Source organism: Pteronotus mesoamericanus, unplaced genomic scaffold (assembly GCF_021234165.1).
Source record: "Pteronotus mesoamericanus isolate MK-2021 breed Mesoamerican mustached bat unplaced genomic scaffold, CSHL_Meso_final contig_73, whole genome shotgun sequence".
NCBI classification, from domain to species: domain Eukaryota; kingdom Metazoa; phylum Chordata; class Mammalia; order Chiroptera; family Mormoopidae; genus Pteronotus; species Pteronotus mesoamericanus.
In genome coordinates this window covers 7,825,666-7,838,906 of record NW_026555245.1, presented here as the reverse complement: position 1 = coordinate 7,838,906, position 13,241 = coordinate 7,825,666, and the positions used below count along the sequence as shown (strand labels likewise).

At 39.7% G+C, this 13,241-nt stretch overlaps 1 protein-coding gene across 6 annotated transcripts in view; it reads left to right on the top strand.

Moving 5' to 3' along the window:
- The window catches only part of LOC129078242 (transducin-like enhancer protein 4), a 142,277-nt gene extending 137,624 nt beyond the window's left edge, over positions 1 to 4,653 (top strand). For all 6 annotated transcript variants that reach the window (XM_054582999.1, XM_054582996.1, XM_054582995.1 and 3 more), the window contains 4 exons: positions 455 to 602; positions 1,060 to 1,210; positions 1,573 to 1,649; positions 3,021 to 4,653. In XM_054582999.1, coding sequence (XP_054438974.1) covers positions 455 to 602; positions 1,060 to 1,210; positions 1,573 to 1,649; positions 3,021 to 3,128 — 484 coding nt within the window. In that variant the 3' untranslated portion in view covers positions 3,129 to 4,653. The remainder of the gene's footprint in view (positions 1 to 454; positions 603 to 1,059; positions 1,211 to 1,572; positions 1,650 to 3,020) is intronic.
- The last annotated feature ends 8,588 nt before the right edge of the window (positions 4,654 to 13,241 follow it).

Sequence of the window (13,241 nt, the reverse complement as noted above, 5' to 3'; positions counted from 1 at the left end):
TGTTCCTTTTGGGTAAGGCTCTCTTGAGGAACTGTTTCTAATCCCTTCTTCCCATCAGTGTCCTTCGACGGTTTACCAGCTCCTGCGGGAGCTGAGTCGCCCTGAGTTTCTTTCCGTGTGCCTTGCCTGAGAGCGCGGCCTCTTGGTCTGGCGCAGCCACCTGCAGTCGCACTGCTGCCCACTGGCAGAGTGTCCTGCTCACCCTGCGCCCATCCCCTTAGCAGGGACTTCCTAAGCGTTTAAAGAGAAACAAAAAGTGCAGGAAATGCAGCATCTCGATTTAACTTTAATCTCTTTTCTGTGTATGCTTTGCTATTACTTTGAATAATTAGAAAACAAACAAATGAAATCTATCAGTAGGGTCCACAATGAAATTGATTGCTGAGGAATTCAAATGTGAATTCACCTAAAGACTAATTTTTCAAGAATTTTCCCTCCGTTTTGACATTTTCAGGCAATTCCAAGGCCACACAGATGGGGCCAGCTGTATTGACATTTCTAATGATGGCACCAAGCTCTGGACGGGCGGCCTGGACAACACGGTCAGATCCTGGGATCTGCGTGAAGGGCGACAGCTGCAGCAGCACGACTTTACCTCACAGGTACGGTCTAGTGCCCAGAACATGTCAGAAGCCATGTTTTTGTGAAATATAAGCCATGCTTAAGAAGGGGCAGTTCCTTTACCATGAGACAAAGTCATTTTTGACTACATTAGATAGCTGAAATTCCATTGTTTTCTATCAAAATACATCAGTATATATTTTATTAAAGGATTAAGAAATCTTTTATTATAAGCTTTTAGCAAGATTTCATCTCAAAGACCATTACTCTGTATATATTTGAGTTTTACATAATTTATTACTAAATTATACTGGGGAGATGTGTTTCATCAGTTTGGGATCATCCATTTGGCTTTGATTTTTTTTTTCCCCCCTATACAATTGAAATTATCTTGATTTCCTTTACAACTTAAGTACCATCGCCGGAAGAAACAGTTCTTCTCAGTTAAAGAAGTATGTCCTCTATAGCCTTTGTCGCTATCATCTGTTGTAATTCTAGATCTTTTCTCTGGGCTACTGCCCCACCGGAGAGTGGCTCGCAGTGGGGATGGAGAACAGTAATGTGGAAGTGCTACATGTCACCAAGCCAGACAAATACCAGCTACACCTTCATGAGAGCTGTGTGCTGTCGCTCAAGTTTGCCCATTGTGGTAAGCAGGCCCTCTGGTCCCTTTTCTGTCAACCAGAACCGTTCCTTCTGCCCTCCTGCTGATTTATGCTAAGTCCTGTTCTTTACTTCATTAGTATGTCCCTCTTCAAAATTAGACTACTTCCTTACACATGTCTACTTCCCTAATGCTGTGTAATTTTCTGGCATTGATCCACTTTGTCCTTGTCACAGTATAAATGATTCATTAAATCTAGGAGAGTAAGTCTTATTTTTACAGTGAAAAAAAAAAAAAAGTTTGTTGCATAAATTAGATGAGTTTTCTATAAATAGCTTAAAGCAGATCTTTCGGGTGTCTGACAAAGTATCACAAACACTGCTTGTTTCAAAATCCTCTTCCTCTAGGCAAATGGTTTGTAAGCACTGGAAAGGACAACCTTCTGAATGCCTGGAGAACACCTTATGGAGCCAGTATATTCCAGGTAACACTTGTTTCGCCCTCACTTACTGTGTGCTCATTGCAGGATAGTTGTTTAACCAAACTCTTTCCATGCATTCTTGCAGATTAATAATGCACTTACATGTCCTAGGAGGTAGGAGCTAGTAGTATTCACATTGTGCAGAGGAAAAATAAAATTTTATGTTTAAAATCTGAGCATTCTGCTGAATACTCTTACTAGAATTGCTATTTCTTTGAGTTTTTTTCCAAAGAAGAATGTTATGGAGAAGTTCAGTAAATCTTGATTAATTTTCTTAACTTTTATTCTTATTTAATTTAGTCATACTTCGTGTAGTTTGTGAAATTATTTGTAGAAGAACTCAATTTTAGACATGATACACAATCTTCTCACTCTTTTATTGGTATGTGAGAATTTCATAGGCAACCTAAAAATGACTTCTTTTTAACCTTACATGTTATTTTTTAGGTGTTATTCTTTTTTCGGAATAACATAACAGATTTGCAGTTTTCTTGACCAAGTGATACTAAGTCATGATAAGAGTAGATTATAACTGAATCCAAAAATACATAGATTAAGTGAAAATACTTAAGCAAGATAATCAGTAGAACAAAAACAGCTGATTTTTGCTATTATAAAGTTTATAATAGTACATAATACAATGAAGCTTTTTTTTTTTTTTTTAAGTCTTGTAGATATTTTTGTTCATTAGCACAGTTCAGTTCAAAGTTAGCATTTGACCCCTTTGTAGTAGTGCAGTTGAACAAGATGTGCAGAACTCAAAGTGTGGTACATTTCTAACTATTGAACCTCTCCCTGCTTGCAAATTTGCGTTCCATTTTTACACAAAGGGAAATTAAGCTCTGTTTTAGAAATATTTTTACATTCCATATTTAAATATAGAGTGTTTTCAGTGCTCTTGCCCATATATTACCTCACATGAATGCCACAGCAACCCTCCAGAAGGGAAGTAGACAGGTACGATGTCTTGACCTGTTTTCCTTCACAAGGAAACTGAGTCTCAAACAGGTTAAGTGACATGTCTGCAGCTCAACCTAAATCCAAGTCCATAGGAGAGAAGCTGAGGGTTTTTCATTCTAAGACACTGCTTTTAACTATGGAGGATAAGATTTGAAATAGGGCCTTGGTTCATTAGTTGACTTCCCTGGCACCCGATGTCCCTGGGCCAAGAGCCTATAGATGAACATGGCAAAGTGTCCCTAGGAGGGTGCCTGGCCCAGCTGCTTTAAGAAAGCACCGTTGACTGCCTTTCCTCACTTGGGCTCCTATTTGATCAGTGGAACACGTTAGACTTCTAAGTCCTCCAGTCCTGCCTCTCAGTATTAATGCGTTTCCCTTTTAGTATTTAACCTTTTGTTTATGTTTCTTTCCCAGTCCAAAGAATCCTCATCGGTGCTTAGCTGTGATATCTCTGTGGATGACAAATACATTGTCACTGGCTCTGGGGATAAGAAGGCCACGGTTTATGAAGTTATTTATTAAGGACAAATCTTCATGCAAACTGAACTCCTCCTTGTAGCACTTTGTTCTATCATTCCCTCCCCGACTTCCATCTAAAACCAAGGATTTCCCATGCTCATTGCGGTTGTGGCGTTTAATCCCCCTTCCTTCCCCCTCCACTTCCTCTTTGCTATTGAATTGTGAATACTCATTAAGAACCTGTGATACCAAATCTTCAGCCGTCTACTTGGAAGAACATGGATTAACCACATTTAACAGCGAATGGAATCTTTATGTATTATATCTGTAATATATTTATTTTGTTTAAAGAAGGCTTTCTAACAATGACTGACTAAATAAAGCTGTCTGCTCCTGCATTGATAATGAAGATGCGTTGTATTTGATACTCCTCCCCCCCTTTTTTTGGCAAAGGAGGGGGAAGGAAGGTTTAAAATAATCGATTAAAAATGTCACTAAATGTAGACTAATGACTGTATAGAGATGTGAAATGTATAATTACATATTGAAGCAATATGTTGCGGTGTTAGATTTATTTTGTTTTTGTTTTCTACTTATTTTCAAGATGTTTGGAAATTTGACTGAACAATTAGAACATGACAGGCCATGTCATATTCATTTGAGTCTATTTGGACAACTTTAACCAGTATATCTATAGCTTTAGATTATATTCGATAAAAGTAATTGGACTTTTTCATTTTTTTCTTTCCTTTTTTGACTTGTTGACAAGTGTCTTTGAAATGTTTTTAATTCTTTTTTTACTGTATTATAGACAGATGAACAGGTTAAATTTGGCCTCAAAGAGAGAACTTAATCCCTCTGGATATTTTTGCCACATTTCTTTGCAAAGGGAGATGTTTATCTTTGGGCAGTTTGTCATTAGGGGAGATTATGGGCTATTTTTTGGCATGTTCTTTGGGAACCGCACAGATTCCTCCCACTGTGCAAGTCAAGTCTTTTACAAAACAAAGACAGCAGAGGAGGATTTGCTTCCCTCTGAAAACCAGGAAAAATGGACTCTCACCTGGGATGAGGACTTGCTTTCCTTACCTCCGGTTCTTTCCATGTCTTAGTTGGATGTCCCCGAAATGGACACAGGCTGTGCCATTGTGCCAGAAACATTGTGTTATCTTTTATGTTGTTGTTGTTGCTGTTAAACTATGATATGTGACTCCTTTTTTTATTACTATTTTTTGTTTGAATGCTTTAAAAATCTTTTAAGTCTGTGGATCTGCTGATGTACAGTGCCTTTGCTGCTATGGATCAAAATCAAGAAACTGTGTAGATAAACTTTATTGTATAAGTAGAAAATTACTTAATTTCATACTAGAAATGGATGGATGCTACAAGTTGAAATGGACTGTCCATTGACGTTCCTAATGTGGTAGCAGAAAAAAAATGGTGTCTTAAGTGCTTAGTGTTTGATGTCATTAACAGTTTCGTAAAACTCTACAGTGTAGAAAGATTTTGATACTAAACTGTGCATTGTACATAGTTTTAATGCATTGTATTGACCACCAGTACTTCTATAATGGTAGATTGTTTGTGCATTCAGACTTTTAAGCATTAAACATAAATAACTTCTAGTATGCTTATTTCTAATTCTTCATTTTGCTGGCATTAGTTTATTTTTATCTTGGACTATTAAAAATTACTAGTTTTATTCAAGGAGATTAGTGTTAAACTAATGTGGGTCTTTTGTTGTTGCTATTTTTTGTTTTGTTTTTATTTTTACTTGAGAAGAGCTAGGAGGGGAGAGGTTATCAATGACAGGTTGCTACCAAATATTTATTGAGTGCCTCTTTGGTGTATAAAACTATTGTCCATCAAAAAGTTGTCATGATCCTCAAAGCCTTAATGCTGTAGTACTGTGCTATTCGGTGTCATTACCACTAGCCATCTATGCCTGTTTATTAAAATTAAAAATTCAGTTGATGGGTCAGACTACTACATTTCAAGTGATCAGTAGTCACATGTGGCTATTGGCTACCATTTCGGACAACACAGAATTTATAAAACATTTCCATCATCAAGGTAAGTTCTGTGGGATCAACACTGCTCTAAAGAGTTATCCTGCATACACCATTTCCAGCCATTTGGGTTTGGGAAACATTTTCAACGTAGTGTACTGGAGTCTTTGAACACACGTGCCTCTTGGAATGCTACTGTTTGGGTGTGAAAATTCATCATAAGGAATTCTAAATTCCAGGAACTCAAAAACCTGACATTCTAAAGTCCCACTGGGTAGGAGGCTGGGGGGTCGAGAGCCCCTCGGTGCTCTGGAGTGTGCTCCGTGATCAGCTGTAAGAGATGTTGACTTTACGTGCTAAGAGTTCAGTTCATCAACACACAGGGTTGGAAGCAGCACTTAACATGTGAGTGCTATGAGAGCTGTTACATGAGATGATAACATTTTAAAAGTATTCTTAGCTCAGTTAATTGCAGTGTGTCCTTATTAAAACTTAAAAATGATAGAGATTTGGAGTGAAAGAAAATCATTTTGGCACAAATAGTATATTTGCATACTGCATTTATGCTGCCTCTAGAAGTTAAAATTTCCTTTTGGTGCCCAACAGGTCAAATCTGTGTGATACACTTCAGTTTTCTCTGATCCAAAACATACTGGAATAAAAATTGAGATGAATACATAAATAGACCCACCTTTTTAAAATATTGAGTTGCCCAAAAAGTTAGGTTTTTCCATAAGGTGGGTCTAGAGGTAGCACTTAGTTGTCTTTAACTTCATTCAAACAACTTTGTTGTATTGTGACAGCTGTCATATCAGCATGCATTAAAAAAAAATTGGTAAATTTTTGTGTAGCCATTTTAATATTGAAGACGGAAGAAAATACACATTTTTAGCATACTTTATTATTTGAAGAAAGCTAAAAATGCAACCAAAATGCCAAAAATAATTGTGCAGTGTATGGAGATGGTGCTGTGACTGATTGAATGTGTCAAAAGTGGTTTGTGAAGTTTCAGGCTGGAGATTTCTCGTTGGATGGTGACCTTGACAGCCATCAAATTGAGACAGTAATTGGGAACGAACAACGTTACACCATGCGGGAGACAGCCAACATACTCAAAATATCCAAATCAAAGTTATTGGTGAAAATGGAAAAATTACATCTACAGAAAAAAATCAAACAGACTTTTTGGCAGTAAATAGGCAGGTTTCCCTCTCATTGCAGAGATTCTGATGTAATTATAACTTAGTTGCCATAATTTTTACTCCAAATACGGTCTTGCAGAGTCTAAAGAACAACCAAGAGGAATCACCCTGAACCACAGAAGATTTAATTCCAATGAAAGAGCAGAGTGGTGTAGGACTGGAAGATTGACTTAGTAAAACCAGCAAGAAATAGGGGAAAATCCAGATTAAAGAAACCATCAAGACTTTCCTAAGACTGTAAGGTCAAATGTAGAGTAACTCCACATTTGAAGTTACTCTTCATACTCCAAGATCTACAAGTTTCTACAGATACACATCTCACTGTGGGGCCACTACTCAGCAGTTGGCTTGGCCAGTGAGCTGCAAAATACCAGCTGCCTCCTGGAATGGTATACCCTGAAACTAATGGTAGCCCTGTAACACCTACAAGCAGTTGGAATTCCACAGTCATGGGACAGAAACAGTTTGAAAGGATCTCCTGTAGCCTTGAATTTCTGGGATGCTGCAGCCGTGGGTAGGGGAAGTGGACATCCCACGGTCAGAAGGCTGCACACCAGAGACTGAGCAGCAAGATCCTAAGTGATGCGTGCCGTCAGCTGTCAACTCGGCCACTACATGCATCCTTAATCTGGACATTCTTGCACTGACACTTGAAGGTATAACACAGAAACAAGATGTCCAGCGAAAGCTGAGATTTTTGGCAGTTGTAAGGAAACCTGTAGGAATTCCTTGCACAGCATTAAGTAAGCAATGACAAAATTGCAAAGATGTCAGTACAAAAAAGGAAAAACTTCATTCTTCGATGCTCTTGGCTGCTCATTTCTGTAGCTACCAAGCTCCTGGGCCACCTGTGGCTTGATGAGAACATCCAGAACTAACAAGTTTAATGTTATTTTGGAAGAAGAGTTAAACTCACATAAATGTCATGCTTTATTTGACTTGGGCCCAGCTAAATAAACGCACACCCACTGGAAGGTACTTGTGAAGTATTTGGGTTTTGAGTATTCAGGCAGTAAATTTTTAGACTCTGTTAAGGTGGAGTCCAGGCTAATGCCCAGATGGCTTTCGGTGGCCCCGTTTTCCTCCCCAGACCCACGTAACAGTTGGCCATTTTCCAGTCTCTACAAGATACCTCCATAGTCTCTTCTAAAAGACACTATTGTAGGTAGTATCCTGGCCATATCTGGCGTCACGTGGCAGAAAGTATGACTAGAGATTTTTGTTCATCCCCGGGTTGGGGAAGTAGCAGAATGAGTGATGGGAACTAAGTCAAAGATAGAACAATGCTGGCCTTGTGGTCACAGGGTCTCCAGAGAAGAAAATGGCCAGGTCAGCGGGTGCCATTCTCCCAGGACCAGCGTCGCAGCGACAGCAAGAGATACCAACAGGAACAATCACAAGGGGTGGAGTGAGACCCCTAAACCATTAGACACCAAGCAGAGCAGTTTTCCTTATAGAACAACTTGTTAGTTGAAGAACTTAAATATCATGCTTAATTGCCCCCAAAAGAGTTCAGCTGAAATACTATTCACATTTTTCAATGTTAAAGTTTTGGCATCGTGTCTCCAAGGCAGAGAAGCCTGGTGCAACTGAACACAAAGCACCGTCCCCTGAAGCCTGTTAGTCATTCCCTGATGAATAAAAAAAAACAAGGCTTTGTTTCTGGATTCACTCAAGAAATCGCGTTAAACTTTGTTCTTAAATGTCTTTCAGATTTTCGTAGCGCTTTTCATTTTTCCTCCAAGTAATTAGTGCCAGCGAAATTGGATTTCAAGTTTTATGACTGAGCTGGGAAACGGGCTTTCCACAGTGATGGGCAGTCAACCCCACTGCAGGCACACCTATAGGCGTCAGAGTCTTAGTGTGGACAAGAACAGCCTTCAGGGCACCTGGCAGGTGTGAAGACCCTGGTTCCTGAGAGATGGTCTTAAAGACAAAGCACAAAGTGCCCCTAATGAGATTTTCAGTAGGGACTCAGGCTGACTAAAAGGGAAGAGTTTAGTTTCACTCTCTGAGGGGGGTGGACTTGCTTTCACACTGGGTGGCTGGTCTGAACTTTGCAGACTTCCTGTGGCTTCCCTTTGAACCAGAAGTACCAAACGGATGGGTTCAGCTCCCTCCCACTTTCAGAAGACACCCTTTCCACCTCATGGAATTTTCTGTTTGTTTGACTATGTCTTTTTCTCGCCGAAGATTTGTTTTTGCAGGAGTTACAGAGAACAGTGTTTTGATGTCTTTTTCCTATTACATGTCATTAGGTTTGTAAAACTCATGTAAACTTGTAATCTGACCACAGACCTGCAGGGATGAATAAGATAAGGCAAGTTGGTGTAGCTCAAACTTATAAAAGTTTCTTTCCCCTTCTAGCTTAATTGAGATATGACACAATATTATGTAAGTTGAAGGTATACAAGGTGACGGTTTGACACGTGTATATATTGTGAAATAATTTCCACAATAAAGTCAGTTAATACACCTGTCACCTCACTTAATTACAATTTGTGTGTGTAGTGAGAACAGTTTTACTCTCACAGCAATTTTCAAGTATACAGTACAGTATTGTTACCTATAGTCACTATGCTGTATATAAGATTCCTCAGAACTTACTCATCTTATAGCTGGAAGTTTGTGCCCTTCGACCAATATCTTTCCATTTCTCCCCCACCACCACCTCACTCCAGACCCTGTCAACACTATACTGTTTCCATGAGTTTGGCTTTTTAAAATCACACATTTAAGTGAGATCATGTAGTATTTGTCTTTCTTCATCTGATTTATTTCATGTAGCATAATGCCTCTGAATCTATCTGTATGTTGTCATAAAAGGCAGGATTTCCTTCCACTTTGTATATATGTGTGTGTGTGTATGAGGCACTTTCCATTGTTTCAATTTCTTGGCTATTGTAAATATGCTGCAATGAATATTAAGAGTGCAGATATCTCTTCAAGACAATGATTTCATCCCCCTTGAATATATATACCCCGAAGTAGGATTGCTGGGTCATACAGCTGTTTTATTTCCAAATTTTGGAGGAACCTCCATACTGTTTCCACAGTGGCCGCACCAGTTTATATTCCCACCAACCGTGCACGAGGGTGCCCTTTTCTCCACAACCTCCCAACACTTGTCTTTTGCCTTTTGGATGACAGCCATTTTGACAGGTGTGAGGTGATAGCTCATTGTGGTTTCAACTTGCATTTTCCCAATGATTGGTGATGTTTAACACTTCTCATTTAAGTGTAAGACATCTGTATGTGTTCTTTGTGAAAGTATCTGCTTAGGTCTTCTGCCCATTTTTAAATTAGATTCTTTATTTACTATTAAGTTGTATGAGGTTCTTACATATTTTGGATATTAACCCTTCATCTGATATATGGTTTGGAAAATATTTCTTGCATTCCATATGTTGGCTCTTCATTTTGCTGATTGTTTCTTTTGTTGTGCAGATAGCTTTTTACTTTGATATAGCCCCACCTATTCATTTTTTATTTTGTTGCTGTGCTTTTCTCATACCCAAAAAGTCATTGCCAAGTCCAACGTCAAGGAGCTTTTCTCCTGTGTTTTCTTGTAGGAGTTTTGTGGTTTCAAGTCTTCAATCTATTTAAGTGTTCAATCCATTCTGAGTTAATTTCTGTGCATGGTTTAAGATAGGAATCCAGTTTCATTCTTTTGCACGTGAATATCCAGTTTTTCTAATGCCATTTATGAAAAAGGCTGTCTCTATCCCATTGTGTATTCTTAGGTCCCTTGTCAAATATTAGATGGCTATATAAGTATAGATTTATTTCTTGGCTCTCGATTCTCTTCCATTGCTCTGTGTCTGTTTTTTATGCCAGTACCATACTGTTTTGATTACTAGTTTAAAATGAGGAAGTTTGAAGCCTCCAGCTTTGGTTTTTTCTCGAGATTGCTTTGCCTAATCAGGGGTCTGTTGTGGTTTCATACGAATTTTATCATTGCCTTTTTTCTATGTCTGTGAAAAATGCCATTGCAATTTTGATAGGGATTGCATTGAATCTATAGATGGCTTTGAGTGGCGTGGACCTTTTAGAAATATTATCCACAAATGTGGGTACCTTTCCATTTATTAATCTCCTCTTCAGTTTCTTTCATCACTGTCATACAGTTTTCACTGTAGAGTTTTTTCACTTCCTTGGTTAAATTTATCCCTGAGTATTTCATTGTTTTTTATTATATCCCACTCAGCAGCACTCCATAACCAGGCACATTAATATTTCGGGGGCAAAACATGAATGTTCATACTAAATGAAGTGATGACTATAAACATCTGTAACGCAGTTCAGATCAGTTTTGTCCCAAATACATCATGAAAAAATTTTGGGTATTCTTAGAATTTTCCATCTTGGAATTAGAAATAAGAGATTTGTGGGTTGGTACCTCTCTTAAACCCATTTTACAGGTGACAAATTGGATCCACAGAGGTCAAGTAAGTTGAATGGCAGAGTTGGCTCTGTCTGTGCCACCAGAGGCTGTGTCTCTGTGACACCAGAGCCAGTGTCCTGCACCTGTAACCCACTGTCAGCAAGTCAGTGATGGGAACACAGTTGCCCAGGGTGTTCCTTTGGTCCCTCCTGTATATCGCTCTGCCTCTCTCCCACATGCCACCACAGGCTCTCTGCTCTCTTCTTCTAATCAGTAACAGAAAATTACTCTTTCAATTTCAGATTGGAAGTGTTCTAATTTATTTTTTTCTTTTCCAAACTTTAAATATGGTGAACTTTTTTTTTTTTCTCACTTCGTATTACTCTTGATAAAATGGTGTGTTTTGTTTTGGACTTTTCTTTCTTTCACCTTCCACTTTGTTCTTTTTTCGAAAAGCACTTTGTAGCATGAACAATAGTCTTGTTTGAAAGATGGGTCACATGGGAAGATTTTCTTTGATTACTAGTGTGTTTTGATTTATAAGCTCATAAAGGGCCAATCAAGGTGGTTTAAAAAAAAATTGTTTTCACTCATGTTAAAAGTGCACTGAGGTGACAGGAGGCCCTGCTCACAGGACAGATTGAGCTGAGAGGCAAAGGACACAGGTTGCTTAAATCCTGGGAGCCCCTATTCTGGGTCCACAAAGGCATTTAATCTATTTATCTGGTTCAGGGACAGTTTGATTATGTACTAAGTGCTTGACAAGACACACCTGTATTAAAAAGGTCACTTCTCTCCACCGCCAAGAAAGGAACTCAGGGTATTCTGAGAGATGACTGTGTAGAATTTTAATTAAGATCTCATCATAGAACTTGGACCAGTTAAGTTACTATCTGAATTGCTTTCCTGTGAAAAAGTGGAGGCTACCAGAGCCAGTGCAGGGATGCATAGCCATTTAGACAAGTGCATAATTGGGTCTCTGGAGGAGAATTGAGCAGCTATGAGTGTTTTAAGTGTTTTAAGGATCATATTTTAGGGATGTTGCAAAACTATAATCCTGTTCATCTGTGGTTCCTGACAAATCTTTCCTGAAATCTTAAACAGTCCAGGGAGGTATCACAATGTCCAGAATTGAGCACTGGTGCCTTGCTCACATCACTCTCTTTGGGGGTAACGATGTATACGATGCCAGTGCCTGGCACACCAGGCAGTAAGAAATGTTAGCTCTTCCCCTGATCCACTCAACTCCCCTCGTGCTGTCACATAAGACAACGTTTTTAATGGGTATGTGCTCTCCAGACTATTGTTTGACTAAGCAATATGTATAGAAGTTTCCATGAGGCAATAATCAAGCAGGTTGGCAACTGTTTTGAAAAAGGAAAAATTTGCACAGATTTTTACAATGAGGATGGAGGAAACTTTTTAAAAAGAAAATTCAGTTTCTATTGCAATGTTTTCTAAGACCTTTAATCTTAAGGAAATGAGCTACACACAGGACACAGACATCCACAGGACAGAGATGGTCCTTGAACTCACAGAGTTTGGGATGGAATAGGGACTTGATGTAAGTAATGAAGTGATCAAAACCTAGCTGGGTGGAGAGCATGCAAGGGGAGTTTAGAACACTATGGGACCACATGGAAGTGACCCTAACCCATATTGTAGTGCTAGGGTGGGCTCCTGGATGGTAGGGTCAGGGTAGGCTTTTGGAAGAAGTGACATCTAAGCTGAAACCTGAATAAAGTGTAGGGATTGCTCAGAGAAGGAGTTTGCGTATGTGGGAGAAAACTCAGTGCAGAGGACACAAGTACAGATGCCCAGGGGTGGCGGAGGGCATGGAGGCTTCAAACAACTTGAGCCAAAAAAACGGGAGGGGGCGTATTGCAGATCTCTTGGAAGGCCATGAGGACATGTTACAGAATCAAGGAACAAATTGAACAAGCAGTCTGGGGATTCAAGGAGCAGAGAGCTTGTCTCTTCGGAGTCTTCAAAAGCCCGTGGTGCCCTTTTTTCTAGAATACTGCTATAAAACTTGTTGGCATTAATCATTTCCTATGTCACGTATATTCACTCAGAACTCAAAAGTCTCAGGGGAGAAAATCCAAATGGGCCAGCATAGACCCCACCGCACCCCCATGCAGGCAGCTTTGGTATGCTCTGCCAGTAGTGAAGTGGAAGGAAGTGGAGCAGGGCCAATGAAAGGGGTAGCCCCGGCCGTGCAAGGGGGGCGGGGAGGAGTCAACTGTTAGACCCAGGTCCCGGCCTGGGCAGCTGGGTGGGTAGTGGTATCATCCTCTGAAACAGGAGGACGCGGTAGTTGGAAGTGAGCAGTGGGGAGTGGCATCTAGTATTTGACATACACATGAAGAGGTTTTGCAGGAAAGTGAAAATACTCACTGGAACCAAGAGAGCAATGTTTGGGCTGAGGAAATACCTCTGTTTTCACATTGTAATAGAGCCCACAGGAACAGAGGAGATGGCGTAAGGGCAATGTGCAGCAGGAAAGGAAGAGAGGTGGGGACAGAATCCACAGAACTCACGTGGGCAAAATTCGAGGAAACAGAGCTAAAACAAGCTGGAC